Below are 26,918 nucleotides of genomic sequence, written 5' to 3' on the forward strand. Positions count from 1 at the left end.
CATGTTTTCTGGTTTCTAAAATGGGGATTGAAAGCCACATGTGGCTGCAACAAAACTCTAAAGATTCATGAGATCATTAACTAGGTAGAAAAACAGGAAAAAAACCATCTTTACACTTGTAAAATTGTAAAATATTACACAATTTTACCTCTTTAGGCTTCTAAAAATTACTGAAAAGAAACAAAAACTAATATCACTCTTTGATATAACTGGTCACTGCTGGTGCACATATGCTAATAGGCCACAAGTATACACTGGTTTGTTTTAAGGAGTACCAGGTTGGTGCGCCCAGTAGCCTACTGGTTAAGATACATGCCACATAACCGCAATGTCCATGGTTTGATTCTGGCAACGGACCTTTGTTGCATGTCCTTCTCCATATCTCTCTCCCCTTATGTCCTGTCATCTCTCAACCGATGCTGTATAATAAAGGCATAAAAAATGCCCCCCAACTATTTCCAAAGAATATGACAATAAATAAGCAGATTCTTGAAACTTTCTAAAGATATAGTGGGTAATTTATTACAAGTTACATTGTGTGGTAATGCTGCTTTAAGTGCTAATGAAACAAAAATAAATACAGATAGGATGTTCATTGTGATGGATTACACAACGCAAGCAAGTTTCAAGAGTCTGCTCATTTATTTTTATACTGTCAAAGAAGGAATGGAAACCATCAGCTGCATGGGAGACAGGAAAAATACCTAAAGAATTGTTGGAATGTATTAAAAATCTGTAGTAAAACCAGGTAAACTCACATGTATGGCTCTACTACACACTAATCAGTTTTTCAATCACTAGAGCTTCATTTAGACCAAAGACAATCAGACTGTGGGTACAAAAAACATTTAATTAATTGGTCACAAGACAAACAAAAACACCATAAAAGCTGTGTGATTAATGACATCCCTAACAACCGCAGAGAAAGGATGATCATAATGATCTGATCAGTTTCTTAAAACTGTTACTGAAAATAAGTTGAGAAAGAAAATGAGTTCACCGTATAAATGTTTAATTGGATAACCTGTCTAAGTATGTGATCTGTATAGTTATCCAGCAGCCGCTTCTTCACTGAATCTAAAACACAGAAATGTCTCAGCAAAATAGCATCCTAAGGTCATGGTGTTTTCACCATCTTGCTTCCACCCATCAGATCTGTTCAACTGTGTGCAGACAGACTGTGGGGCATGCGGGCTGTGGGTATGTCCTACGACTGACCCATGACTTAACTGGCTGTCACAGGGAGTGAATGGCTTGCCAGCAAGCAGCTGTGGCCTTGGTGGCCCAGTAAGGCCTGTGGCCCTCAGTCCAAGTGTCTCTCTGCGTGTGAGAGACATAATAGTGTCAGTGTTGGTGGTGCTAAAGAGCCAGTTTGTTGATGTTGAAGATTTTGACAGAGTGGTCGGCGCTGGCACTGGCAAGCTGGACCCAGGAGCTCTCCTCTTCGAGTTCATTCTCTCTGTCAGTCTGTCCATCCTTCTCTCGACCTGCTCGGCCCGCTCTGGGCCTCCAGACGAGCCTCTTGACCGCCAAAGAGTGGCTTTGTCTGTGAAAGGACGTGTGATGAAAGGAAACAGCAGGATACCCCTCTGGATAGCATTAGAGGAAATACAGCAAAATGCCTGTTACACTTACTATACTACTGTCCTATCTCTCCCTCTAAATACACAACATAAACAAAGTCACAATCACAAACAGGGAGGTTGAAAGTATCCAAAAGAATAGCTCAACTAACTTGATTTGAAAAGATGTTAACTTACAAAAATGTGGCTGTGTGCAGCACTAAAGACACACCTAAGACACCTGTCTTCAATTCACTTCCTAAGGTCTACACATGATGACTGACACATCCCTGTGAGATACAACACACACAGTTGGTGCCTTCCCGTCCTAACTGCTTCCCAGCTCAAAGGAAGCAGCTGCTTTTTCTCTTATAACACACAACAGAAAGTTTCTGCCTCTCATAGGCCATCAAACTGAAGCCACAGTGCTGTTACTGTCATTTACATCAGATGAACTGTGTGTGCATTGTGTGTTGGAAGGATACGAGGTGTCTGTTTCTGCACAGCTGCCCCAGTCATGTCCTCCTGCAGTCTCCTGGCCAGGGCTCCACCTGTACAGCATAATCTTTCCACATTCCAGACCCACTGCGATCAGGTAGCTGTGGAAGGCGTCAGACACACACATACACACGCACATTTGTATTACTGGTGAGCAGACCTTTACTGACTTGTCCGTTTTTTCTTTGTTGCCTTATGCTGGAACTTATGTTGGACTCATGTTATGTCCATCTTCACTTGGTGGAACTACTACTTTAACTTTAAAACTCTCTAATGTTGCCTTTAAAACTAATTCTGACTCAATGTAATGTCTTATTACACAATAAAATAAAATAAACAGATTTATGGTGATTTGAGGTTACAAAATAACATCTACACAGAATCGCGTGAAGATTGATAAGATGATGATCCTTAACAACTGTAAGACTCATACTGTCCTGGTTGGCCATAAGGTGATACTTGTTCATTCAGTTGGCCATAACACAAAAAGAAAAAAAACATGGATGTAAGTAAGTGTGTGTGTATGTGTGTTTGTGTGTATACCTGTTATCAGAGCAGAGTATGGGGCAGAAAGCTACAGCAGTGGCAGAATCGCCCACATCCAAGATGGAAGAACACGGTTTAATCTCATGAAGGGTCGCAGGGTCTCCGGAGCCCTCTAATCTGCACGGTCCCCACACTATCACCTGGACACACACAAACACACACGGGCACAAATCTGTGTGAGCGATCAAAAAACTAATGCTCACTATAGAACTGCACTGGAAACATGAATATCTTTAATACTGAAGAGATTACCAACCTTCAACCTGCATGTTTTTTTGTTTTTTTTTAATAATGAAGCCAAAATTTAAACACTTACCTTCTTGTCCCGACTGGATGTCACAAAGTATTTGCTATCAGAGCTCCAGTCACATGACCAGATGATTCGGCTGTGTATGGCCGTGTCCTTCCCCGTGTGTGCGTGCAGCGAGAACTGGGGCTCTGCGTGGATACAACAAACACAAACAAGCACACAGATTATATAAAGAATAAAGTCAAAGTCAAAATACTATTATCAGCCCCGGCACTGCATATATTTGGTCACATTTCAATTATGCAACAACACAGAACAACTCTTTTCCACAAGAGATGAGCTGGTAGTGAAAGCTTTGTGTCATGATTATTGTGGCATGACATCAGCATGTCTAGGTCTCTGCCTCACTGCTTTGTAGAGGCAAAGGCTCTCTCGAGCAACATATAAACAACCCAACGAGACAGAGAACCTCATTTCAGCCCTCCATTTCAGTCAGTTTTGGTTTATGACCTGCTGCTGTTTATTTCCCCAGCCTAAGTCATTTCAGCCCCCAGATTGGTTTTCCCCAGAGAGCTTGTTTGTATGCTGCTGGCAGTCGCCTGTCCGCGTGTCCGCAGCAGTGCTGGTCTTCACTGTCACTTACACACACAAAACTCAGCCTGTGTGTACACGCAGCAGTAAAATCTCCACAAAAGTGAGTTAACCACTGTGTTGTGTCTGTGCATTCACATCACCCTCCATATACACACATATTTGAGGGTGTGTCGTTCAGGACACACAGGTGATGTACCTCTTTCCATTAACACTCTTATCTGAGGACCTTGAGGGGCATATTGGGCTGTTCAGTCTGACCACACAGAGATGGAGACCAGAGGACAAAGTAAAGGAAAGAGTTGATGTATTCAGTTGAGAGAGGCACATATAAGAGGTTGCACATATTATAGAGAAAGCTAAAAAAAGAAGAAGAAAATGGAAGAGATTGGTAACAGTGTCTCCTTAATGAAGATGTCTGGGTGCTTGACCCATGAGGGAGAGGAAGAGGAAGAGGAAGAGAGGAGAATGTGGCATGACAAAACAGGTAGGAGGAAGAGGAGAGACAGAGAGGAGGTGAGGATGGAGGGAGTCAGTCTGTTTGATCAGCTCTGACTTCGTTTAACCTTCCCTTGTCTGGCCTGTGAGACTGTGTGTGTGTTTGCGTGTTCTTCACAATCACCTTGAGTGATTTAGCAGCCAACCAGAACAGACGGACCCCCCCCTCCCTCCGCCCCCTTCTAAAACCACCCACTCCCTCCCTGCCTCTCTCTCACACACACACACACACACACACACACACACACACAGACACAGACGCTCTGCCTCCTGTGCCGTCCACCGTACAGACATACAGGGGGAGCGAAGGACTGGTTAGCCTCTGTCTGTGCCCATTAAGACCCTCCTGAGCTGCCAAAGAGCCACGAGATGCGTTACCAGTTGCAGGTGGGAGGTAATCCTCTGGGCTTAAATGTCGTGTTCTGCTCTCCTTGGATGCAGAATCGGGGTTATTTGTCTGTGTCAAGGTGTTGAGATTCTCTCATATAAACACATTTCCCTGAAACATACTCTTGTTTACAACAGGGGTTGTGCAGAGGAGAGGAAGGATGCACTGATCCTTTTTTTTCTCTACTGATTCAGGGTTTTGGCCAATGCAAAAAGCTGATCTGATATCAGTGCTCATTTTTCTGTTTTTGTTTCTGTGGGAAACTGATGGGAAACTTTCTTGTATTTGTCATGTAATGTGAGGCTGTAACATGACATCACTTGTTTTCCTTAAAGCGGCTATAATCAATTTTTTTTAATCTAACAATGTATCAAATGGCAATGAGGCATCGCTCGTAGTGATAAACATGTGGTGAATTGTCACCCAACTCTGCAGCTTCCCTCGGCTTTATGGAGTATTGTATTGTTCATACACCAAATTTTAGGCTTTTGTCAATTTTAACAATGTTGTTGTAGAAGACTACCCTGGTAGCCGAAGGGTTACTGCGGATGCCACATAACTGAAACGTTCCTGGTTCGTTTCCAGCCAGTGGCCAGTGTTGCATGTCGTACCCATCTCTCTCCCCTTGTTTCCTGTCTGCCACTTCACCATCCTCTTTCCAATAAAGGCAAAAATGCCAAAACAATAATTGTAAAAAAATATTGTAGAAGTTTATAATTGTCTCTACATAATGACTGAGAAACAGTGTTTAATGTGAATAGGTCATGTCTGGCCAAGAGCTGATCTGATAAGGTCAGTACTGGCGCCAATATAGATCCAGTGTATCGAATGGGTATATCACTAATGGAGTGATAGCTAAACACACACTTACACACACACATACTAACCATTTACAATGAGTCTACCTGGGAGTTCAACATGAGTATTTAGGGTTTGAGTCCAGAGATGATTTCTTATTCACTTAATTTCTCAGACCATGCAGGCACTGACAGTGGTGGCCTTACAGAGACAAATTTGCCTCTCTGACCAGTAATGTCACTACCACTGAGTTAAGTCTCATTGGGGGCAAAGATCAAGCAGAACAGACAAAGTGAGTGATACAGAGAGCTCCAAAGGGGGCTTTTAGATTCACATTTGCAATATGTCAAAATAACATCAGGCTGTATTGTTGTTGCTGTGTCTGTATCTGGGCCCAGGGGCCTGAAATAGGCCCACAACACTGAAGTTTATGTCTGTACTTCTTTAAACAAGGCTTGCACAACACAAGGAATTTGCTAGCAGCATTGATAGTTTTCTTTCTCATCTCGATCCTGACATGATATGTACGCAAGCGTGAATTTGATGAGCTATCGCTATCCGTTGCAACTTTGCTATACCGACAAGCCCTTCTGGCAATAGATGAGGTTGACTGAAATATACAGGAAAGTATCAGTTGTATTCTGCACCGTTAGTGTCAAATCCCCAGTACCTCATTTTAAAGCACTGCTGCATCTATTACCAAAAGTGTTAACTGCAATAAAAATACAGATATGTTTATTAAAAGTTAAAGAAATTCAAATTATGGTCAATTTACATAAATATGCAGAGAATACATGGTTAAATCTAAAATTAAATGAATACACTGGAAACCTTCTCTTTTATTAGCTCCTTTTTGGACTAGTTTCAGTCAAGGCATCACTTGTTTGGCTCTTCACAGCATTAATTAGGAGGAGTCCTTCCAATCAGGCCAGATTTACTTGGAATTTGATTTGGAACAAATCTGCTCAGTGGGTTTACCTTATTTTAATTAATTTGAATTAGATGAGTTGGTGTTGTCTGCCAGTGAGGCTCCAGTATTGTCTCTTTATCTTCTATTCACACAAACACATTTTTTATTAAACTACACTTATTTGCAAAGCACTGTGAAGAACATTAATCTCAATTTGAGCCAGACTAAACTTTAAAACAAACCAAGAATAAGGAATAATAGAATCCTTTAATTTCCGCCAGCTCACCTGGGCTATCAGGGGTGGATGGGTTGCGTCTCCATAAAGACCAGGTGCGATCACGGGAAACAGCCAATAGCAGTTGTGCGTCGGGGGAGAAGGCCATCTGGGTGACGGTGAGGGTGTGGCAAGGCAGCGTCTGAAGCTGGCGCCACGTCGATGTACTCCACAGCAGCACTGATGCGTGTTCAGCTTTAGATGCCTAGAGAGACAATAAGACAGTTTGGATCCGTTGTCAATCTGGTTAGATCATATCACACAATCTTCTACAGCAGATCAAGAATTCATTTTCAGTCTTGACAGTTTAATAGAATATGCGGAGGTGAGTGATACATAAGTGATGAAGAGGATCTTATCGGGGAATAAAAAGTCTTACGGGAGAGAGGAATAACGCAAAGAGGGGGCGAGGGAAAGAGGAAGGACAGTTGGAAGAAAACAGGAGATTGAAGGGGGGTGGAGGAATGCAGGGTGAGGAGGTGGGAGAAGCATGTCTGTCTTCACAATCAAGGTCAGTACAAGGTAGGCACCATCAATACCTGAATGACAGCACAGTTTAATCTCCACATGTGTGCTGTGGTGTAAATAAATGCATGTAGTGTAAATATATCATGATGCCCTCTCCCCCCCTGATCTTATACCCTTTGCTGAGAGTCAGGGGGGGGGGTCATGTAGTCCTGACTGTGACACGGTCTCACCTTGCACGCGGACGCCACAACCGTCCTGGCGCTGTCAGACGCGAGGCAGAACATCTCAAAGCCGTGTCCGTACCTGGAGGAAACAGAGGGGGTGCAATCATACAAAGATAAATCATAAACAGACTGTAAAAAAAAAAACACCACATTGAACATGTGGAGGGACAGAAGGGACAACAACTAAGAAAGCGCCTCCCGGTCTGACAGTAAATGAAGTATTCTGTTATTCCAAAGCGTCGTCCCTACAAGCTTCCGGGCTTGAGCCGTTGTCGCTTGCTGACAGGTAAATAAGCAGAGTGTGAAATTAAAATACTGATCTGTGATGACTGGACCATCTCCCTCTGACAGAGATGAACAACGACGATGCTCCGGCTAATCATTCACAGCCTAATTAGTTTTAGCTTGCTGACTATCACCTGGTTGTTTTAAAATGTCAAGCCGATGGAGAGAAATTCCTCCATGACCGGAAACCTTTCCGCTGCAATTTGGCACAACGGTAAGAGTATTATTTATGCCACAAAAATAATTTGGCCGCTTACTCATTTTAATGTTTCTATTATGCACTAAATGATTCAATGGGGTGATGCCAAATTAAGGTGGAAAAAAATGCTTTTCAACACACAATGCCCACACCTCAAATAAACGGCCATGCCATACGTCATGTTTATGGCAGATTGACTGGTAAATGGATTTAACATTGGCCACAAATGGAGGCAATATATTCAGCCTGGAGAAGAGGCCCATGGGATGGCAGGAAGCTGGATCATGAATAAAAGGAGGGGCAACAACCAAGTTCATCATTTTCAGATACATATGAGCCTATTAGGCAACACCAAGCAAATACAATTCCATCTGGAAATGTTGCTTCATTAAGAGTAATATGGAAACCAAAACGCCTTTATAGGGAAAGGAAGTGGAAATATGTAATCAAGGCTTAGATTTTATGCTGCCTCAGAGCATCTTAGTTAACACTGGAGTCTGGATATTGTACCGGCAGGTAAGACGAGCTGGGAGGGTTTGGTTACGCTGTTAGCACAGAGACATTTGAATACTCACAGTTTCTGGACCTCAGGCCAGAGTGTGTTCTGGAGAAGATGATCCTCTGGTGGGGGCTCTGCACACACACACGTGCATAAAACACACACACACACACACAGTTAACCACAGATTTCAAAGTCCTTACATAACTGTCATTTGCAAGGCTCTGAAAACTGAGCTGTTTTAAAATTCAAATACAACCAGTTTCCAATTTACTAAATGAGGATTACACCCAAGTGGCTATTATAATTTCCCTCTTTTGAATCCCAGTACTGTTAACCCAAAGAGTCACAGATACAGTGCTGAATGTGTGCATGTGCGTATGTGACAACTGAAAAAGTTAAAGCGGGAAAAAGAAAGACAGTATAAGTACCACAAAGACAGAGAAAGAATGAACTAAAAGCTACAGTATATGCAAGACTGAGAACACCATTGATCGCCTGGAGACACTGTTCTCTCACATTCACATACAGCTTCTTTTAGCATTTAGCTTGCATGAAATCTTTAGCCCTGCAACTCGCCGTTTTTCCCCAAAAAAGCAATTTTGAAACAACTGCAGCTCTATCTCCGATTCTTAACGGCTGCTGGCTTTGGGGGGGGGGGGGATATCACATCAAGCTGGGTGCCAATCCTCTCCCTCACACCGCAGGCTCTGCACAAGCCTGCGCCGCATGTAATTGAAAGCTACACTCCTTGTGTATTTCTTATTGGTCATCGGAATCTCATTTTGCCTAATTATTCATTCATCTCCCTGCCCTGTGGAAGCCAATCAAAGAAGTGAAAATGCATTGTTAACAGCGGTCTCCGCACTCGGTTGCTCCCTACATAGCCCGGGGTCATCGATACTTAAACTTTGCAATCACATAAGCCTGCCGCCTAATTAGCATTGCAGATTAAGGAGTGGCTTCAATCATGCTGATGACAGCCCTTGACACCCTCTAGCCCAGGGGTTTTAAAACGCAGCGCTACATTCTCTTCATTTGACTCTCATCCATTTCCCATCTGCCCATTTCCGACAATTACTTTCCTTATTTTCCTTTGTATCTTCCATGCTCTTTTTCCTCTGTGTCCTCTCTACCTCTTAATTCAAAGCCATTTCCCTTCCCACACTAATTCATCTTATCTCAAATTTAAGATTTTTTTTTTTACCTTCAGCTCACATCACTGCTTCCTGTCACCTTTTCTTTCCTCCATACTACCTACCACCCTTTTCCTCTCATTTGTCTCCTGCTGTAATACCATCAGCCTCCAGGAGACCTCAGGTTCTGTGGAGTCCGGGCGTATAGCACAGGGAGAGCAGAGTGTAATAACTAACTGTCCGTCTGGCTGCATATCATTGTCTCTCATAAGAACATCAAGCGACAGGCAGACAGGAAGCTCTTAAATGTGTAGTGAGGCTGCTGAGAGAATTGCAATGAGGAATATGAATCAGGCTTTCAGACTGTAGAGGGGAAACGGGGATGCGTTTTCACTCTAAAGTTTTTTTATTGGGGAGGTTTAATTGAATGAAGGTTTACTCAGATGACTACCATGTTTTCAGGAAGACCATGTTATGCTGGAAAAAGTGTAGGTTCACAGTACCAGTCAAGCTGAGCGGGTGGAAGTAAGACTCCTGGTATTGGTCAGAGACTCTGTTGAATTGCTCCCCATCCTCTTTGGTTTTTGTAACAAGGTCACCTGTAATTTTAAAAAGACATTTCTGTAAATATATGTGAACATTACATCACATACAAGTAATGAAAATACTGAATAAACCCTCGATTTAATAAGGTGTCTCAAACTACTATATGGAGTTCATGGAAATTATTATCAGAAAAAACTTGGCCCCCATCGAGTATTTTACCTTGAAATACAGCCTTGTTCGACAAACCCAAAGCAGGTGTGCTGGCTCCTTCTGGAAGGTTGGCACAGTCCTGGCAATGAGCAGATATACACACACACACACACACACACACACACACACACACACACACACACACACACACACACACACACACACACACACACACACACACACACACACACACACAGTCATCAATAACTGTGCAGGAGGCCAGGCTGTCCAATCAGCACTTTTTACACTTGGGCAACATCTGGCTCTACTGAGTATTTTTTGTAATTTAATTGGACACTCACACTGGATGTTAACAGCTTTTCTCTCGACACCCCGGAAATGTTAGCAAAGTTCTCCACAAAATTACGAGGTGCTTGAAACACCCGCAGGACCTTCTCGTCAGCACCAGACACAAACTGAAACCTCCCGACCATCGCTAGACACTGCATGTCATATCCATGGATCTGTGGCCGTGAGATTTCATGCCAGGTTGCCTGCAGAGGTGAAAGACATGAGAAGATGATGTAAAAAAAAATGCGGATCTGGTCATGAAGGATACCAACCAGCTTCATGTAGTTGGCAGAGGAAATGTCAGTGTCTCCATAGATCTCTCATTTTGTGGAACTTGGTGTCTTGGCCCTAAATCCGGGCATTTGTAACCAAGCCAAATGCAACATTGATTCTCCTGTTCAAATGAAACATTTTTCTAGCTTAAGATGCAAAGTGCTCTCATGAGGGAAGATGGAGAGCTCTGCTACAATGACCAGATTTCCTTTGGCAGAGGCATGAGGTGGCAATACTCCAAACTGCTATGTTAAATAATGCAATGAGGTCTTGATTATGTTTCTGTCTAAAGTGAATGCCAAACTGGCAGGTTTTACCCCAGTTTTGACATTTTTATCTGAATTTAAAGTTGAGGTGAAGTTAAAAGTGGGGTTTGTAGCCTTTTACTCCATGATTAATCCAAAAAGTTTCCTGCAGGACTGCGGGGGATAATCAATCAATCCCAGTCACTCATGTCTTTATTCCTTTCCTTCTATAAAACTCTCTACTTCTAATGCCTACTAAAACTGAATCACTGAACAGAGTCTAAACATATTTTAGCAAACTGCATCAATTAGAATATATATTCGGTACTGACTGTGTCCCACAAAGGTTGATACAACTGCCTGGTGTTAAAAGGAGAGACGCAAGTAACAGTAAGAAATAGTGCGGCAAACATATCATGAAATGTGGAATGATAGTGCTTCATCTTTACTCCGGTGTATTCCTTGTACAGTCAGTGAGCAGGACTGGATTTATAAAATATTTGCTTCAATGTGATGAATTACCTTGATTTTCAGGTATTTAATTGACTATTAACCAAAAAAGAAATTTCCGTCTGGTTATCTTGTCTCATTTTAACTATGCACATTAAACATGTTAAAAAACTATCACTAATTTTGAGCTACAAAGAGTTTTCCACATTTTTGTGCATGTACGTCAACATGTTACGGGTGATTTTGTGTCTGTTTTACCTTTTTGCCATCTTGTTTCCTCCATGGAGTGAAGAGTCTGGTGGTCTGGTCTGAGCCCACACTGAGGATGAAATCCCCCTCAGGATCCCAGCTCAGGTCCTGGACTGCATCGAAGTGACCCGATATCACAACCCCAGGCCTCCACTCTCCCTGGGAAGACAGCATTGTAATGGTCAGTTCACGCCTTTCAACCATAGATTTTCAGTCTTTACCAGCCCACCAAACACACACAAACACCTTTTATGACCACCATCCCTGCTGCCTGATGCTAAACCTCATGGTTTGAAAACTACATCAGAGTTGTTGATTATAATTTAGGTGTTGCTGTCTGAGAAGTTGATGTCTTTTGAAGCATCTGAATTAGTTATCAGTACCTTCAGGTTTGTGCTGGACTTTGAGTTCACCTTCCAAGCAGGCGTAATTGAAATGCAGTTATCTCTGAACTTACTTTTTGACTTCAGACCAGTGCTCTTTCTCAGGGATACCCAACAAAGACACATGCTAAGCCAGTCAAATTGAGTGGCAGACAGGAGACTTGGTGTGACTAATTAAACTATTCACTGTCTCTCACACAGTGTAACCGTGTAGCAACACCCCATCGAATCTTAATTCAAACACACTTGTCATAGCAATGCCTTCAGGAAAAAGTCGTTTATTGTGCAAATGAAAGACATAATATCCACATATGTATTATAATTGAATAAACTACATAAATGCTGGCATTATATTGATTTGAGAGTTAAGGTATAACTACGTGCAGGACTCTCACCTCTTTGTCTTGGTCCTGGCACCAGAGATGTAACGCTCCATGAAAAGCATGAGCAATGATCATGGAGCCATCCGGACTCATCTGGCAGCCATAGAAACCCAGAGTGTTGCCACCAACCTCCCCTACACGCACCTGGTGTGAAAAAAAAACAAAAAAAAAAAAACGAGGGTGATCATTACTGATCATCTGCCTGTTCAACACACTCGTATCTGACATCAGGTGGGTGAAGAACATTTGGTTTCTAGGTCGGAGTCGCTTACTTGCTGCAGAGAAAGATGAAAGTAATACGTAACAACATGAACAACTGCCACATATGGAGAAATGGCATCTGACTAAAGTAGGTTATTTAAAAAAAAAAAAAAAGATAGTATTTCTGAGAGCAATGCATTTAGCACCTGCTCTCATTCTACATGAGATTCAGACATACAGTATATAGCCTATTTTTCATGTCAAACACCTGGGTTTTGCTTAACTCTTGGGCTATAGGCTCAGATTTATAGCAAAGAAGAAGAGAGGGGGGAAAAAAGTTAGGGCTGTCAAATCTGTTCTCAGTCTCCCTCCAAGACTTATTAACTAACAGCTCCCACAATCATGGATAGGAGCAGAAAAAACAGCAAATTAAGCTGACAAGTCAGATGAGAAATTATGCAAAATGGGACTTATTAGAGTTGAATAAACTGTGTTGTTTTTTCCCGAACAAAATACATTTGTCTAATACAAAATGAAAGCAATTGCAGTGTGCCGTATCGTATTAAAAAAATAATCATGAAAAATGGCAAAGCTTGAGAACACAGAAGGATTTACATAAATTGGATTTGGGTGAGAGCCTGTGACCTCTGCGTCATGTTCATAGGGAAGATCATATAGACAGTGGAAACCTTACATGGGGTCTGTCTGAAGGATAAGCCTCCATTGAAACTCTAGTCCAATTTTTTTTTTAAAAAAACACCATAATCTCTGCCTCTCAGGTCAGAACAATGCCTGAAAACAAAAATCATCTCTTAAAAGACTCATAACTGTCCAATCTTGGGCACCTTTGATAGTCAAGAAAGTTCTGTATTAAATTTTGTGGATTCAAATCATTAAATGAGGCAGAAAGCACATTTAGATTTAAGTGCAAATGCAGTTACTCTGACAAATGAAAATTTACTTGTTTAAAACTGTTTGAGGTCATTTTAAGTCACATTAGCGACTTCCTCAAAGTATTTTTTGCAGAACGGAGAACAAAAAAAGAAGAAATAAACAAATACATTTAAAGCAAACAAGTGTAGGAGGGAAAAACAGAGGATTAAACAAAACCATAATATGAACAAAAGAGCTTCTCATTTAGTTCTAAAAATGTAAAACTGAATTACAAACATTCACCCTTTCATTTACATTAATATCCATAGAGAACAGAAATTACATACTAAAATAGAAGAAACAAGATAATATTAATATCTAATTCCGTTGCTTGCATAACCAGTCGGATTCAACGCAGGATTACGGGACTAGACAGAAATAACTTGAAACAATGTTGGAAATTAATCAGAAATATTTAAAACATTTATAAACAGCAATTCTTGTTTAAGCTACAGAAAGCTTTTCTAACTGTGGGTTGGGAATATTCTTCACTGCACTCCGTGAAAAGAGCACTCGTCAGTCTTTCCACTTAAAACTGTATCAGAAATCATCATCATCTACTCACTCTCCATGTTTCAATACTTAACTAAAAAAAACCAATCACTCAAGGACTTCCTTGCTGCCAAGAGGAATGCAAACAATTAAAAGCTTTTTCGGGCCTTGGGGCCTTGGAAGTAAACTGGGCCCAGAGGGAAGATCTATTCAAATTGATAGCGGCAGAGCCAACCCTAGAGAGGGCTACACTGCTCCCTCAGCAGCACAGTGGTCTCTATCCAGATAGGGGTGTATTATTTATCTTCCATCTTTAATTAGCTTGTGTCTTAAATCATATGGATGTTGGTTGTGAGGAAATATGAGAAGTGCTAAATTCCGACTCAAATGATTAAAATCGATAAAGATGCACAGCTTAGCCTGTTATCTTTTCTGAAAGCAGGTGGGTAAAGTGAGAGGATGTTTAGCTGCAGCAATGACCTGAGGCAGACTGCAGGGAAAAAAAAAAACACACACAAGAATGTGCTCGCATCAATTATATGTTAAACAAACAGGTTGAAAGGCCACACGCCACAAACGCGCATTAGCAGTGACACACACATATCTTCGCTACGTTTGTCTACTGTACGTGAAAGTAAAGTGGTGTCCTCAATCATCCGGCCTTCTTAGAGAGCCTGCGCGGGTCATCGGTGACCTTCAAAATAATGCCTGTCTGCGGGCTGAAACATAGCGGAACTAATGACAGCGATAAAGGCATGCCTTCGCTCTGAATGGCACGGTCCTCCAGCTATCCAGAGAGACGGAGAGACAGACAGTCAGGTAGAAACATACATGGTGAGATTGAGAGAGAACGAGATGCAACATTAAGCAGATTGATTTTAAAATTCTGCGCACAAGAGCCCGCCGTAAATCATGCAAAAACTCACAGAGGCAAAAAGCCGTCACCTGTCTTGTTTACGAGAGGGGGAACAATATGGATGCACGACATGCCTTATCGGTGGCCAGCGGGGGTATGAGGGGGGGGGGAGGGAATAGAACAAGGACAGCAAAGAGGGGAAGGCATATATCATTCTTGGAGGGAGAGAAAGAGGGTGACGAGCACCGAATGGGCTTAGCCGAGCTGGGAAAACCCATACAGCGTGGAGCACAGGTTTTCAAATCAACTTTTTCTGGCTGAAATACTGACTGACACAGTTAGAGGCTGAGTCTTTCCTTCAATTTATCTTAATGTTGTGCAGCAGAAATGGAAATAAGGGCTGAAACTAGGGATTCATTATCAATTAGTCATTTGTTTAATCCCCAATTAGTGCCCAAGGTGACTTCTTGAAATTCATTGTTTTGTCCGACCATTATTCCAAAAATCCAGAGACACTCAAAAAGTTTCCTAGTTACATGTTAAGCACACATGGAGCAACTTTAAAAACTCATTGAGAGTCATGTTTTGGTGAATGCAAGTCCAATATTCACTCTTCATTTACCTCTGCTGGTCTCCACCAACTCCTGAGGAAACTATCTGGCTCTTTAGCTGCTAAATGCTCCACTATGTTCACCAACTAGCTGCTAACTTTGTCTGTGATTTCCACTGAAAACAGCTGTCTGCTGCAGCTGGAAACACGGCTGCCGAGAGTGGTGAGAGTGAGCCAAAACAGTAAAGTTGCAGGCTGGTGATAATTCTCTGTGTGTTTGTTATTATGAGCAACACCATTCACATTATACACAGTCATTTCACCAATTGTTAATATAGAAATATTGATTAGAGCACCTACATACATTATCCAGAACTTTTAACTAATTTTGTTTTCAGTGGCTTTTCTGGATCTGCCATGAGGCCAAGTGTAACTTGATGAGAGTACAAAAGCCGAGATCTGAAAATATCTCTCAAACACACACACACACACACACACACACATACACACAAACTGACAATCCCTCCAGGCGTTGTGGTGGCCCGCTGTGGTCAGTCTGAGATGTTAATTACCAGTGTGTCTCGTTAGTAAGATGTGCTTTACGCAGCAGTGGGCCGCGGCCACCCCACTGCTAACCCCACTCTCCATTAAATCTCACCAGTTACTCTAATCAGCGTGAAGAAGTGAAGCACTTCTTTGTAAAAATCGGCTAATTAAGACACACATGGCTGGTCATTTACCGCTGCGGAATCTGCTCTGCCAAAAACTTCAACAACCCATAGAAAAGCCTTTGTGTGTGTGTGTGTGTGTGTGTGTGTGTGTGTGTGAGGCCTTTTCAGGTTACGGAAAACATTCAAAAAAGAACTAAAGGCCTTTAATTCTGTCTCACTTGTAAAGACCGGACAAAATGTAAATCCAGTTTAATTCACTGCCATGTCACTGTTGCACATGTATATTTTTTGTGTGTGTATGTGCGTGTGACAGAGCGGTGGTTAAGCTTCCTTTGTAGACAGAGAACCTGTCAGTTCAAAGGGTTTGGCTCTCTCGTTTGAAAAAAAACACCCAAAAAAACAGGTCAGAAGGAACAGAAATAGAGGAGGAGATAAATGGAGAGTAGACTCATACACTATGCACTTTCACATTAAACAAAAAAGGTTATTCCAGGTAAGTTTTTTTTCCCCCCATACATCAAGAGAAAAGTCTGAGCTGAAGACTTGATTTCAAACACTCACTGCTGCTTTTCTTATCCACTGGACCACCTTTGTCCAATCATACTGAGAAGAATATGTGACATCAGTGCTGGCTTCAGGCCCTAATCCCGTTGTCCCTTTGTCAAGACAGAGAGAGGAGTTGTGCCTTTCAAAGTTACTCCTTTCTGCTGCCTTTGTTTCTAGTTACTGTGGATGTGAATGATGAGATCAAAGGTGTAAAAATGTAACTGATCGACTGTGGAATCTCTCTCATCACCTCAGAGTGTGATCACACTCAAGGTGCCTGCCATGGCAAGGTGAGCCTTTTATGTGCTATGGGATGTGTGTGTGTGTGCATGATGGCACGCATTTCGGAGTGTCTTCATATGTTAGCATGTCTATATCGGGAATTTGTGTGTGAGATTTTTTTCAAGTCTGCCAGTGAGTAAGTGTTTCTGTGTTTCTGTCAGGGATGTGGAAAGGTAATCTAAGGTAACGCCTGAACTGCTCAATCACCTGAGAATTTTTCAGTCGTACAAAAAAAAAAAAAAAAAAAAAAAAAGAGAAAAAGCTGTGGGGCAGATGGGCAGAGAACAGCTTTTTCTTCGCCATCCACACTTGTGTTAAATTTAGCCCCCTTTCTGGCACAACAGCAGCTGTTGGGAGCTCAGAGAGATGAGGTGGAGGGGGAGAGGAAAGGAAAGGAGGAGAGAGATAATATGAGAGAGGGAGATGAGACAGGAGGGGAGAGAAAAGGAGGCAAATGGTGATGAAAAAGAGGTGGAGGAGGACAGAAAATGATGGAAGGCGGGAGTGAAAGGATAGGCAGATCATGGGAGGAAAAAAAACATAATAAAGAGAAAGGCGGCGCAGAGGCAATGACATATCTTCCACCGGCCTCTCCATCCCCTGTCGGATGTGTTGGGGAATGGGCCGTAAAAGAGGGGGTTCGGTGTGAGTGAATGATAGAAGGGAAGATGGGGGAGGACATCCTCGGCTTGTCTAAACTCACAGTGGTGCGCCGGGCTCAGCGCCTCTTCATCACTGTCTATCACTTCTATTCCTGACACCTCAATGTCAGGGAGAGTGAAAACTGACGCAGGGGCACTGACAGCAGGAGAGAGGATACTGGGGGGAGGGCTCAAGCTCTCCAGATCATGTCAAAAGCTACTGAAAAGGGAAGCTGGGCAGAAATGGAGTGAGGGGAAATCAGTGTGCGGGTCTGTGTGTGCAAACCCCGTGTTCCCCTCAGAGAGTGATTGATACCGTATGTGTGTGTGTGTAGGGTCTGTTGCTGCGTGCATCCGCTTTGTATTCAAGGGCACACTCACCTGCTCCACCCAGACTCCAGATCCCTCCTCAGGAGCCCAGAGGATCATGGTTTTGTCCATGGAAGCAGAGAGCAGACTGAGAGGCTGTTGCAGCTCGCTGCCTGCAGGGGGAGACAAAGAGACTCTGGAGAATTAATACAGGAGCAGCATGCACTGTTAATAACAGGGATCCGTCAGTTAATAGGCCAGTGGTTCCAAAACCTTTTTGACTTGTGGCCCAAAGCAATACCTAGTTACACCCTTCATCACATGAGTTATGGGAAATTGTATGAGTTTGTTTCATTTGAATAGTTTGAGGCTTGAATAGGTAAAACTGACCAATATTTCACAATAAAAAAGCCTCAACAACAAAAAAAAAGGGACCCTCCTGACCCCCAGAATTACTGTGTTGGGCTTTGTATTTTTTTTACTTTTAGTGCTGAGCTACTCTCTCCTCCTCTCCATCTGTATACATTCCTGTTCCATTAATGCATGTTACTAACTCAGCATCTTCTCTCTCCTGTAGTTTTATGCTTTCTCATCTCTCTCCTCTCCCGCTGCTTTCTGCAGGTATTTCTGCCTCCGGAGCTGTAGAATCTGGATCTGTAATTGCAAACCACCTACTGCCCCCATGATCCTGCTCAACACCCACTGCTACAATTATTATTATATTATTCTCTCTCTCAACCCAACCGGTCGAGGCAGATGGCCGCCCACCCGGAGCCCGGTTCTGCTCGAGGTTTCTTCCCGTATAAAAAGAGAGTTTTTCCTTGCCGCTGTCGCCAAGTGTTTGTTGATGGGGGGAATGTTGGATCTCTGTCAATAATATTGTAAATAGTACAGTCTAGACCTGCTTTATATGAAAAGTGCCCTGAGATAACCTGAGATATAAATAAAACTGACCTGACCTGACATGACTTGCTGCATAGTAACTCCTGATCAAAAACGTGTCTCCCACTATGAATTACACTTGGTTGAGCAAGATACTGACACACTGTATTTAGAATCCCTGGTCTAGGATTCAAAGACTAGCTGCAGAGTAGTGAAACAGCATTTCTCTATAGGGGTTTATGAATGGATTCATTTTTATTTGAATGTATGCCATTGTGTCAAAAATATTTTAATCTACACTTAATGCTAATAGAGATATTTTTCTTAAGATGATAATAATAAAAATAACCAAAACAAAAAATCACGATATCAGTAATGACCAAAACAATTTTAACTGCTATTGCCCTTATAACCATGCAGCTCTACTTATCTGAACATAATGATGTCTGGTGTTCACAAAAGCTGAGATGGGTGTGAAATGATCTTGATGTAATGAGCTTTTGAGGCAACCAGAGTTTAAAGAGAAGGTTTAGCACATCTCTCAGCCCTTCCCTTGAGGACTAATTAAGCCGATAACTTCTCCCACCTGCATTTTCTTTTTTCTTAGAGATTGTCACCGTTTGCTGACATTTGTAAGCAATAGCACCGCAAAACAAAGAGAGAGAAACAATGTCTCCTAGCTTTGCATGTGAGCCAATCCATTTACTTCCACAGGCTAGAAACCGAATCAGTGATTGAAATGTTTAGAGGGAAGATTGTCCTAAAAATGGGCTTCATTAGTAACCAATCCCTTCCATGGTTTTCATTCAAGGTACCTTTGTAGAAAGCAGGCTGCCAGTGGACTCCATAGACCCAGTTCTCATGGCCTGCCAGGACCGTCTCAAGAGACACAGCAAACGACGAGGACACATCTGTCGCAGCAAGACAAAGAGGCCAGTGAAAACTGTTATCATGGTAGCAGCTATATGCTATAAACCAGAGAAAGGTGCCTGATTAATTATGGACATGTATAGATTTTTCTGCTTTTGAACCTTTTATGTTATCCCCTAATTTTATAGGGCTAACCACTTATAATTGTAAAGGTTCTATGAAAAATTAATTAAGTACGTGTTAAAATGATGAAGATAAACACACTCTTATGGAGGTCGGTAGCCACTATGTACCATTAAAACTATCAAAAATCATGTCTCTTCATTTAGTTAATTGGCACCCTTTATATAACCAAACCTGCACGGCCCGCTCACCTCTCTCCTTCACTTCAAAAACGTCCTCTTTCATTTTGATGATGGTGTGATCGTCCTCTGTGCGGGCGTCTGTCCCAGACTTGGCACACAGCCTCCACACTCTGATGAGACAGTCCTGTGAACAGCTGGCTAATAACAGCTCCCCACCTGAATGAGTCAGAGAGAGAGAACCTCAAACCTTCCCGTCTGAAAGACATATTCTATCAACTCTTAAATTACTGATCTATATGACACGTTGTGCTTAGTATACTTGATACAACTTTAACAGTCTTGTTTTACACAATTGCTATTGCTTGAACAGTAATCTAGGCATTCAAGAAGTGCTCAGTACAACAGCAGGATTACAGGCCAAATATACACAGACAGGTGGTAAACAAAGCACATGCCACAACCTCTGAGTGCGTCCGTCTCTCACAATTTGTGCTTCAGGTTTAGTCCAGTGGCTACTGGCCTAGTTTTGCCAGTGCCAAGATAAACAGCCATAATAAAAATTCCTCTGTCGTTACCACCTAAGGCCTCCTAAATGCTGCGAGAGGGAGGAGGAAGGCCATTATTATTTGTCAAACCTGAAATAATGACATTGATGATAATGACAATGATGATTTGTTTTGGCTGCATGCCTGAAACTCTGCCAGAGCTACAAGCACTCGTGATTTTTTTGAGCCTGCAAGATGTATTTTTTTTTATGTAAGGCTGTTGTTGACTTGCTGCAGAATGAATTACCCAAAGGCAACAAATAAAGTTTATACTTGAACTTATCTTGAATCATGAGTAAGAAAATGAAAACAACATCTCCTTTATTCAGGACATTTTAAATAGCCTCATGTTGTGGGGATTTTTTTGCTTTTTCCAAGTCCTTTTCAATGTATATTGGATGATTAAATTCTGAAGATGAATAAAAATCCATTTTAAAAGTGTGATAATAAACTAGAAAAAGGTTAGTTTTAAAAGAGGAGAAAAAGGAGAGATTTTGTCCCTATCAAATCCCTGGTTGATGAGACATGACCGGCTGATTTCACACTAGTGCTGATTTGAATTTACCACTGAGGTTAGATGGAAAGAAAATTGTGATTTTGAAAGTAGAATAAAGATAGAAACACATAAACAGAAAATAGCATCCGTCGTGCTCTGAACCCCAATATTTAACAGCTAGGATAAACTGTACCACCAGTGCTTCAATTTGCCATCTGCTGAGTCATAAAAGAACAGAATGATTTATTTAACTACCACCGCAGTGGAGAGCGGGTTTGTCATTCCTATAGGGTATTTCATATAAACAAACTTAGCTGTGTCTCTTTGCTGGCTCATAGCTTGGCAGCATAGAGTAGGTCATAGACTGCAAGTGGGAAGGAGACACTGGTGGAGAGGGCTGGTTAAGGAGATGAAATAGCTTTTACACGGCCAGAACAGTGCAGTAATGAAGTGCCCTTGAAGAGGGTTACACAATTAGTAGAGCCTGGATTGAATCCATGCATTGCCATGTTGCTAGCACGATACTGTGAATAGCACACTGGTTGCTGGAGCTGGGCTTAAAATTGTAAAATAACTGGTTTAAAGGCTGGACACAGAGTATGATTTTTTAAAATATTTTTATGTTCTATTGAGCTAAAAAGTGAAATTTGTTTTTTGTTTGCTTTGTTTTTGCTAGAAAGGGGGTCAATATGCACTTGTCTGTCTTTCTCATCAAATTGGTTGACCTGGACATCTCCTCCCGCCTCTCAGCGTTCTGGTTCAGCCAATGACGTGTTATCGGACTCTTTCAAAGCTAAGTACCTGCATTATGCAATTCTGCAGGCTTGATCTGGATAAACTAAAGATGACAGACAACCACAACCACAAGTTTTCAGCCTTCAGAAGACGAAGACCACCATATCAGAAACAAGCAGGTAATGAGAAATGACCTCCCATATCCATCCAGTTGTACTAAACTTCAATATTACTATTCTATGCATGTATAAAATTGGAAAACTTGAATTTTATTTAAAGGACACACCTAGAACTGAAGCCATAACTTAACCCATTCTAAACTTTATGGTATTCGTATGAATCAAACAAGCTTGTAGCAGAAAAAAAAACTATGCTAGTCTGATGAGAAGATTTTTAAAAGATGCTTTATTTTGTGGGTGCCACAGTTGCCTAAAGGTTAAGGCGCATAGCACATAACCACAACGCCATGTTCGAATCCGGACGGGGAACTCTCTTTCTCTCCCTGCGTTTTCTGCCTCTCTCTAAACTGTCAGCTGTCACACATAAAGGCAAAATGCCCTAAAAATGCTCAATTTATTTAAAATCACTAGTACTGCTTTAGCACTATACTATTTAAAAAACCTTCAGTAGCCATCCACCGTCATTACTTTACACATCATCAAATCCGAAAATATCATGTCTTATTTATTTGTGAGCAAAAACTTGGTAGCTTGGAGACTTTGTCAGTGCACAGCAAAAAGATCCTGAGTTTAATATCAGCCCTGGTAGCCTGTGATAATCTGGCTTGGGTTTGTGAAGATTCTGGTGATGTGCAGAATAGTCTTTAAAGTGTCTGTTTCTTACTCAACAACACTTGATCAATGTGGATTATTATTTGCTGATCTGAAGATTTTAACATGGGCCTTCTGGTTATAAAATTTCCAATCACAGAAGCCTCCCTACCTAAACATGTACCTGACTTTAAGTTAACAGAAACATGCAAGCATAATGGGCTAGTATCAGTGAAGATAAACAAGGTTGTACCTCTCAAATGATGACACTCACCTCTAGATGCCCATGCCACTCCACGGACCCAGTCCTCATGTCCTTGCAGTGTCATGGCTTTCTTCAGCTGTTGTGAAGCAATTTAAAAAAAAAAAAAAAAGGTCCAATGCTGCCCTCAAACTTTAGAAATTCAAATTAAAGAGTTGGCACAGAATACGAGAATGAGTTGCCTTTGAGTGAGTATTGATCTGAGCTTACCTGTTTGTCAGACTGCACATACAGATGCACCCGTGAGTCATCGCCCCCGCAGGAGAGTATGGGAACTGTGAGAAAAAGAGATTTTTAGGCTTTGCACACACACACAGTCATGTGAGTACACAAACACACACTCACATGGCAGACTGCATACATTTACATCGACGTTGTTATACACAGGAGTGAGGTGGAGAGGACGGATGAGGCACGGCATCAAACAGACGAAAGGCTTGTAGAACAGAGAGGCAAACTGACACAAGACACTTCAAACGCCGACTGCATTTTGAATATGACATTCGGTCACAGGCACGAGAGCAGTGGTGCAAATTGAGATGGATGACATGAAAGGAAAAATGTGTGTGTGTGAGTGTGTGTGTGTGTGTGGCGCCTAACTTACAGGATGTCTATGTAGGAACAGCTTAGGCTTACCTCTGCTGCCTGGTAACAGCGCCAGAGAGACATCCATCATGAAACCGCTGCCGAATGATAGGGTATGGAGGCACTCAGCTAAGGAAACACATGTACATGGAATTAAACTTTATGATACACTATGAGTAATACTACTACTTGAATATATAATATAGTATATTATGCTAAATATGTGGCTTTTGGGCCTTGTGTGCATCTGTAAATACGTTTGACTGTTCCTGTGTGTTGTTTTTATTTCTTTCTTTCAAGCTGCCACAACCTACATACAGGCACCAACCAGCTGGTATTTTTATTTGGGAATACACCCCAAGGTTGTGCCCCGTCCACATACGCACACACTTAATCTCCATATCTGTCAAGCAGTATCAGTGTTCATCTGCGCTGACAGGTGGATAGAACTTTCAACAAAGGGAAGCTGTTATTGGTGACAGCTTGAGAAGAGAAAAGCCGTTGCGGATGACAGATACTGACTGATATTCAACTATGTGGGGAAAAAAAGCAATTCTGCAATTTACACAGCTGCTGTGATTTTTCAAATGATATAATTTAGGAAATAAAAACATTTCCTGGGGATATTACACAGGACAGACAGCCATTTCTGCCCCAAAAATCATTGACAGATTGAGTTGCCTTTCTAAAAATATAGACATATTGCCAGATGTGATGTGACAAACAGGTCTGCAGTGCTGGAGAGCGGAGGCTAATTATACTGTCGTCTGTAAAAACTGCAATGCACTCTATAAACCACAAGGGGGCAGATTGTCTAATGTAGGAGATTGTAAATTGATTATTTATTTATCAAGAAAATATATGAGTCTGTTACTTTCTTGGATACATTAAGTGTTCCACGTACAAAAAAAAAAGCAAGACACCTGGTGGAAAATTAACTAGTTTTGTCAATTATATCAAATCAGACTTTTCAAGAAATGAAGGATTTTTTTTTTTTTTTTTTATAATACTGTAAATATCCGACAGCCTGTCAACTGTGGCTGGAGGGTCTTAAGGGTCAGTGCACACATACAGAGTCATGAGATTATATTAATGGGTTGTGAGAGGTTTACTGAGGTAGAAAAAAGTCAACTAAAATCCTGCTACACAAAATTACAGTTTATCAATCTTTTTGACTTTTCTCTAATCTTTGCTTCTCCTTCTTGAGAAAAACTATAGTTTTACCTGTACAGGCCTCTAAAATGACAAATAAAAACAGGCTAATAAGGGAACATCACTTTGACTGATTCATGTTAAGATGGGACATTTACAAAAATTGACAACAATCGAATCCAAAAGAAGCTGTTATTTCAAAACGATCAATATGACAACCAATTCCCACACAACAATTCCAACGACTGACACTAATGTATCTGTCAGTTTTTCTGCTTGTTTGTTTTTTTTCATACCGTCTTTGGCATCACTGCAGAGCCACAGTCTGATTGTGGAGTCTGATGCTGAGGAGGCCACCAGGATCTTCGGGTAGTCGACGTAGATGGCATCCACAGCACAAATTGGACCGGTATGGCCCTTACACTCCACCGACTGGATGAACTGGAAAATGCACAACACATTTTACAACATATATCTACAAAGAGCACCAGGGAATCCTGTGTAAGAAGCATTACTGGATGTGTCTAATGGCTTACCTTCCCATTTTGAGCCTCCCACACAATGAGGCGATTGTCTGAGCCTCCTGACACAAGGTGACTCTCTGGAGCTGTGACATGAGTTACCCCGAAGGTAGAACAGACATGAACCCCACATATAGTATGTAGATAATGACTGACATTGCAAGCTTAGAACAAACAGTGTTTAAAGCATAACGTATTACTTTTGTTCATCATACATCACTATATGCTGTTTGTAAGACTGACTATATTTGTTTGTGCTGTATTCATTTTTATTTCTATTTATTTTGTGTGTGTAATGTAAAACATTACCAGCTGTGGGCCTGACTCAAACACAGAATAAAAGTTGACAAGATAGACAAAAACATCATTCATATATATGGGCTAAGAACATACCTATATTTAAGAGTGTTATTTAAATAAAAGAATACAGTATTTAGCAAACAAATTTTTAAATTTATATAGACAAGTTACACAGAATTCAAAGGGTATAGAAGAAGGAAATGTCTGTGTAAATGTTTAAATGGTAAAAAGGAGGGAGAATTTCTGATGTGATATGGGATTTCATTCCACATGTTACTGTATGTACAGAAAAAGGATGTTAATTAAACCATAGTTGTTATTAAAAGATCTAAATAGCTCTGGTTATTCTTCCACGTCTTGTGTAGTTATGTCTTGATGAAACAGAACACAGTGAAGGGAGAAGGTGATAATATAGCTGATAATAACACTTAATACCTCTCAGTTCTTTATATGAAGACCAGTTAGATCCGTTTAAACCCTCTAACTCACATTTACATCTGAGCAACATAAACATAGACAGATGTTTGACAGGTGAGCCCACTTACCACAGTCCTCTCTGTGAACCCACTGGACTGCATTTACTCTGCCTGTGTGTCCATTCAGCACCGTGACAACTCTTCTCTCCTATAATAAAACCAAAGCGTTAAATTTAGTAAGTTTAACTACCAAAATAACCGTTTATTTACAATTATAAGATGCTTAGTCAACATTAGCTATGACAACTAACAGCCACAGCTAACTTTACAGAAGGAGCTCGACAGATTGGACTACCTGTGGGTCGTACAGAGCCACCGAGTTGCATGTCCCAAACGCAATTGTCCATCCACGACTCCAAGAAACAACATTTGGTGTCCTGTTTGCACAGCAAGCAACATGGCATGTCTCAATTACAGGCGGCGCCATCTTGAAAGCTGAAGTTGTGGCGTTACAGTGAAAGTGGCCGTACTTAAAACCGCACAATCTAACAAATGTTCCGCATCCAGCAGCTTTACAGTCCGACCATCAACTGTAATGGTTATATTGTTTTAGAAATGTTTGTCACTCACAAAATTAGCCTACGTAATTATCTTTGTTATTTTTGGTGTGTTTCAAATGGGTTTAAATGTCGGCTAAGAGCAGGTAATATCGCATGTTTACTCATTTAAGTGCATTATTGAGGGATGGCCGCTAGATGGAGGAAGACATTCACAAAATCACAGAGAGACCACTCAAACTTTAAAGTGGTATGAAGCTTAATTAGAGATCGCCTCCGGTCACGTTTAAAGACATATAAAAATACTATGCTTGGAACAATATTGTGTATCTGATTTGGTTTTTCCACAAAAAAGTATAATTATCATGTCTGTGAAGATTCTCAGTCATTCAGGTCATGTTTATCCAAGGCAGGTTGACTGGACTTGTTAATAATAATTACCATGTTAAAATCCTTAAAACGGCATTTACTCCTTCTCCCTCATTAAAAAGTCCAACATCTACTACGTCTCCCTCATTAAAAAGTCTGGAAACTATGAATATGCAAATATATTTCATTTCAAAAGTTTAACTGCTTCTCAGAAAATGTCTCCTGCTTCACTGTTAAGTCAATTTCAGTGTATGTGCACTGGAGGCTTCAAGTTTCCATATTACACTTGTAAGTTCAATATTAGACCAGGACTGGCTTCCAAACCATTTGTGATGTCACAAATCATGCCCATAGGTCCGCCCCTTAATATCTGATTTTCAGTGTGCTCAGAGAAACTTTCCACTTACAGCAGATGAAAGTGAAAACAACTTTCTAGTGTCAAAGACTACACATAAATCATTCTGCACAGTGAAGCTCATGCTTTCAACTACAGGAATAAGAAGAAGAACACATTTT

At 41.3% G+C, this 26,918-nt stretch overlaps 1 protein-coding gene across 1 annotated transcript; it reads right to left on the reverse strand.

Annotated features, from left to right (window-relative positions):
* Positions 1 to 830: 830 nt before the first annotated feature.
* On the reverse strand, positions 831 to 25,996 carry elp2 (elongator acetyltransferase complex subunit 2). The gene is made up of 22 exons (XM_067613228.1): positions 25,832 to 25,996; positions 25,606 to 25,684; positions 24,776 to 24,846; positions 24,536 to 24,680; positions 23,139 to 23,216; positions 22,713 to 22,777; positions 22,515 to 22,581; positions 19,764 to 19,910; positions 19,335 to 19,430; positions 17,710 to 17,810; positions 12,169 to 12,300; positions 11,400 to 11,549; positions 10,185 to 10,376; positions 9,892 to 9,961; positions 9,630 to 9,725; positions 8,067 to 8,124; positions 7,014 to 7,086; positions 6,328 to 6,520; positions 2,923 to 3,044; positions 2,604 to 2,746; positions 2,048 to 2,161; positions 831 to 1,546 (listed from the first exon to the last, which is right to left on the reverse strand). The coding sequence occupies exons 1-22, from the start codon at positions 25,961 to 25,963 to the stop codon at positions 1,360 to 1,362; spliced, it is 2,511 nt and encodes an 836-aa protein (XP_067469329.1). The 5' UTR covers positions 25,964 to 25,996; the 3' UTR covers positions 831 to 1,359.
* Between the last annotated feature and the right edge of the window lie 922 nt (positions 25,997 to 26,918).

This window comes from Thunnus thynnus, chromosome 15 (assembly GCF_963924715.1).
Source record: "Thunnus thynnus chromosome 15, fThuThy2.1, whole genome shotgun sequence".
NCBI classification, from domain to species: Eukaryota; Metazoa; Chordata; class Actinopteri; order Scombriformes; family Scombridae; genus Thunnus; species Thunnus thynnus.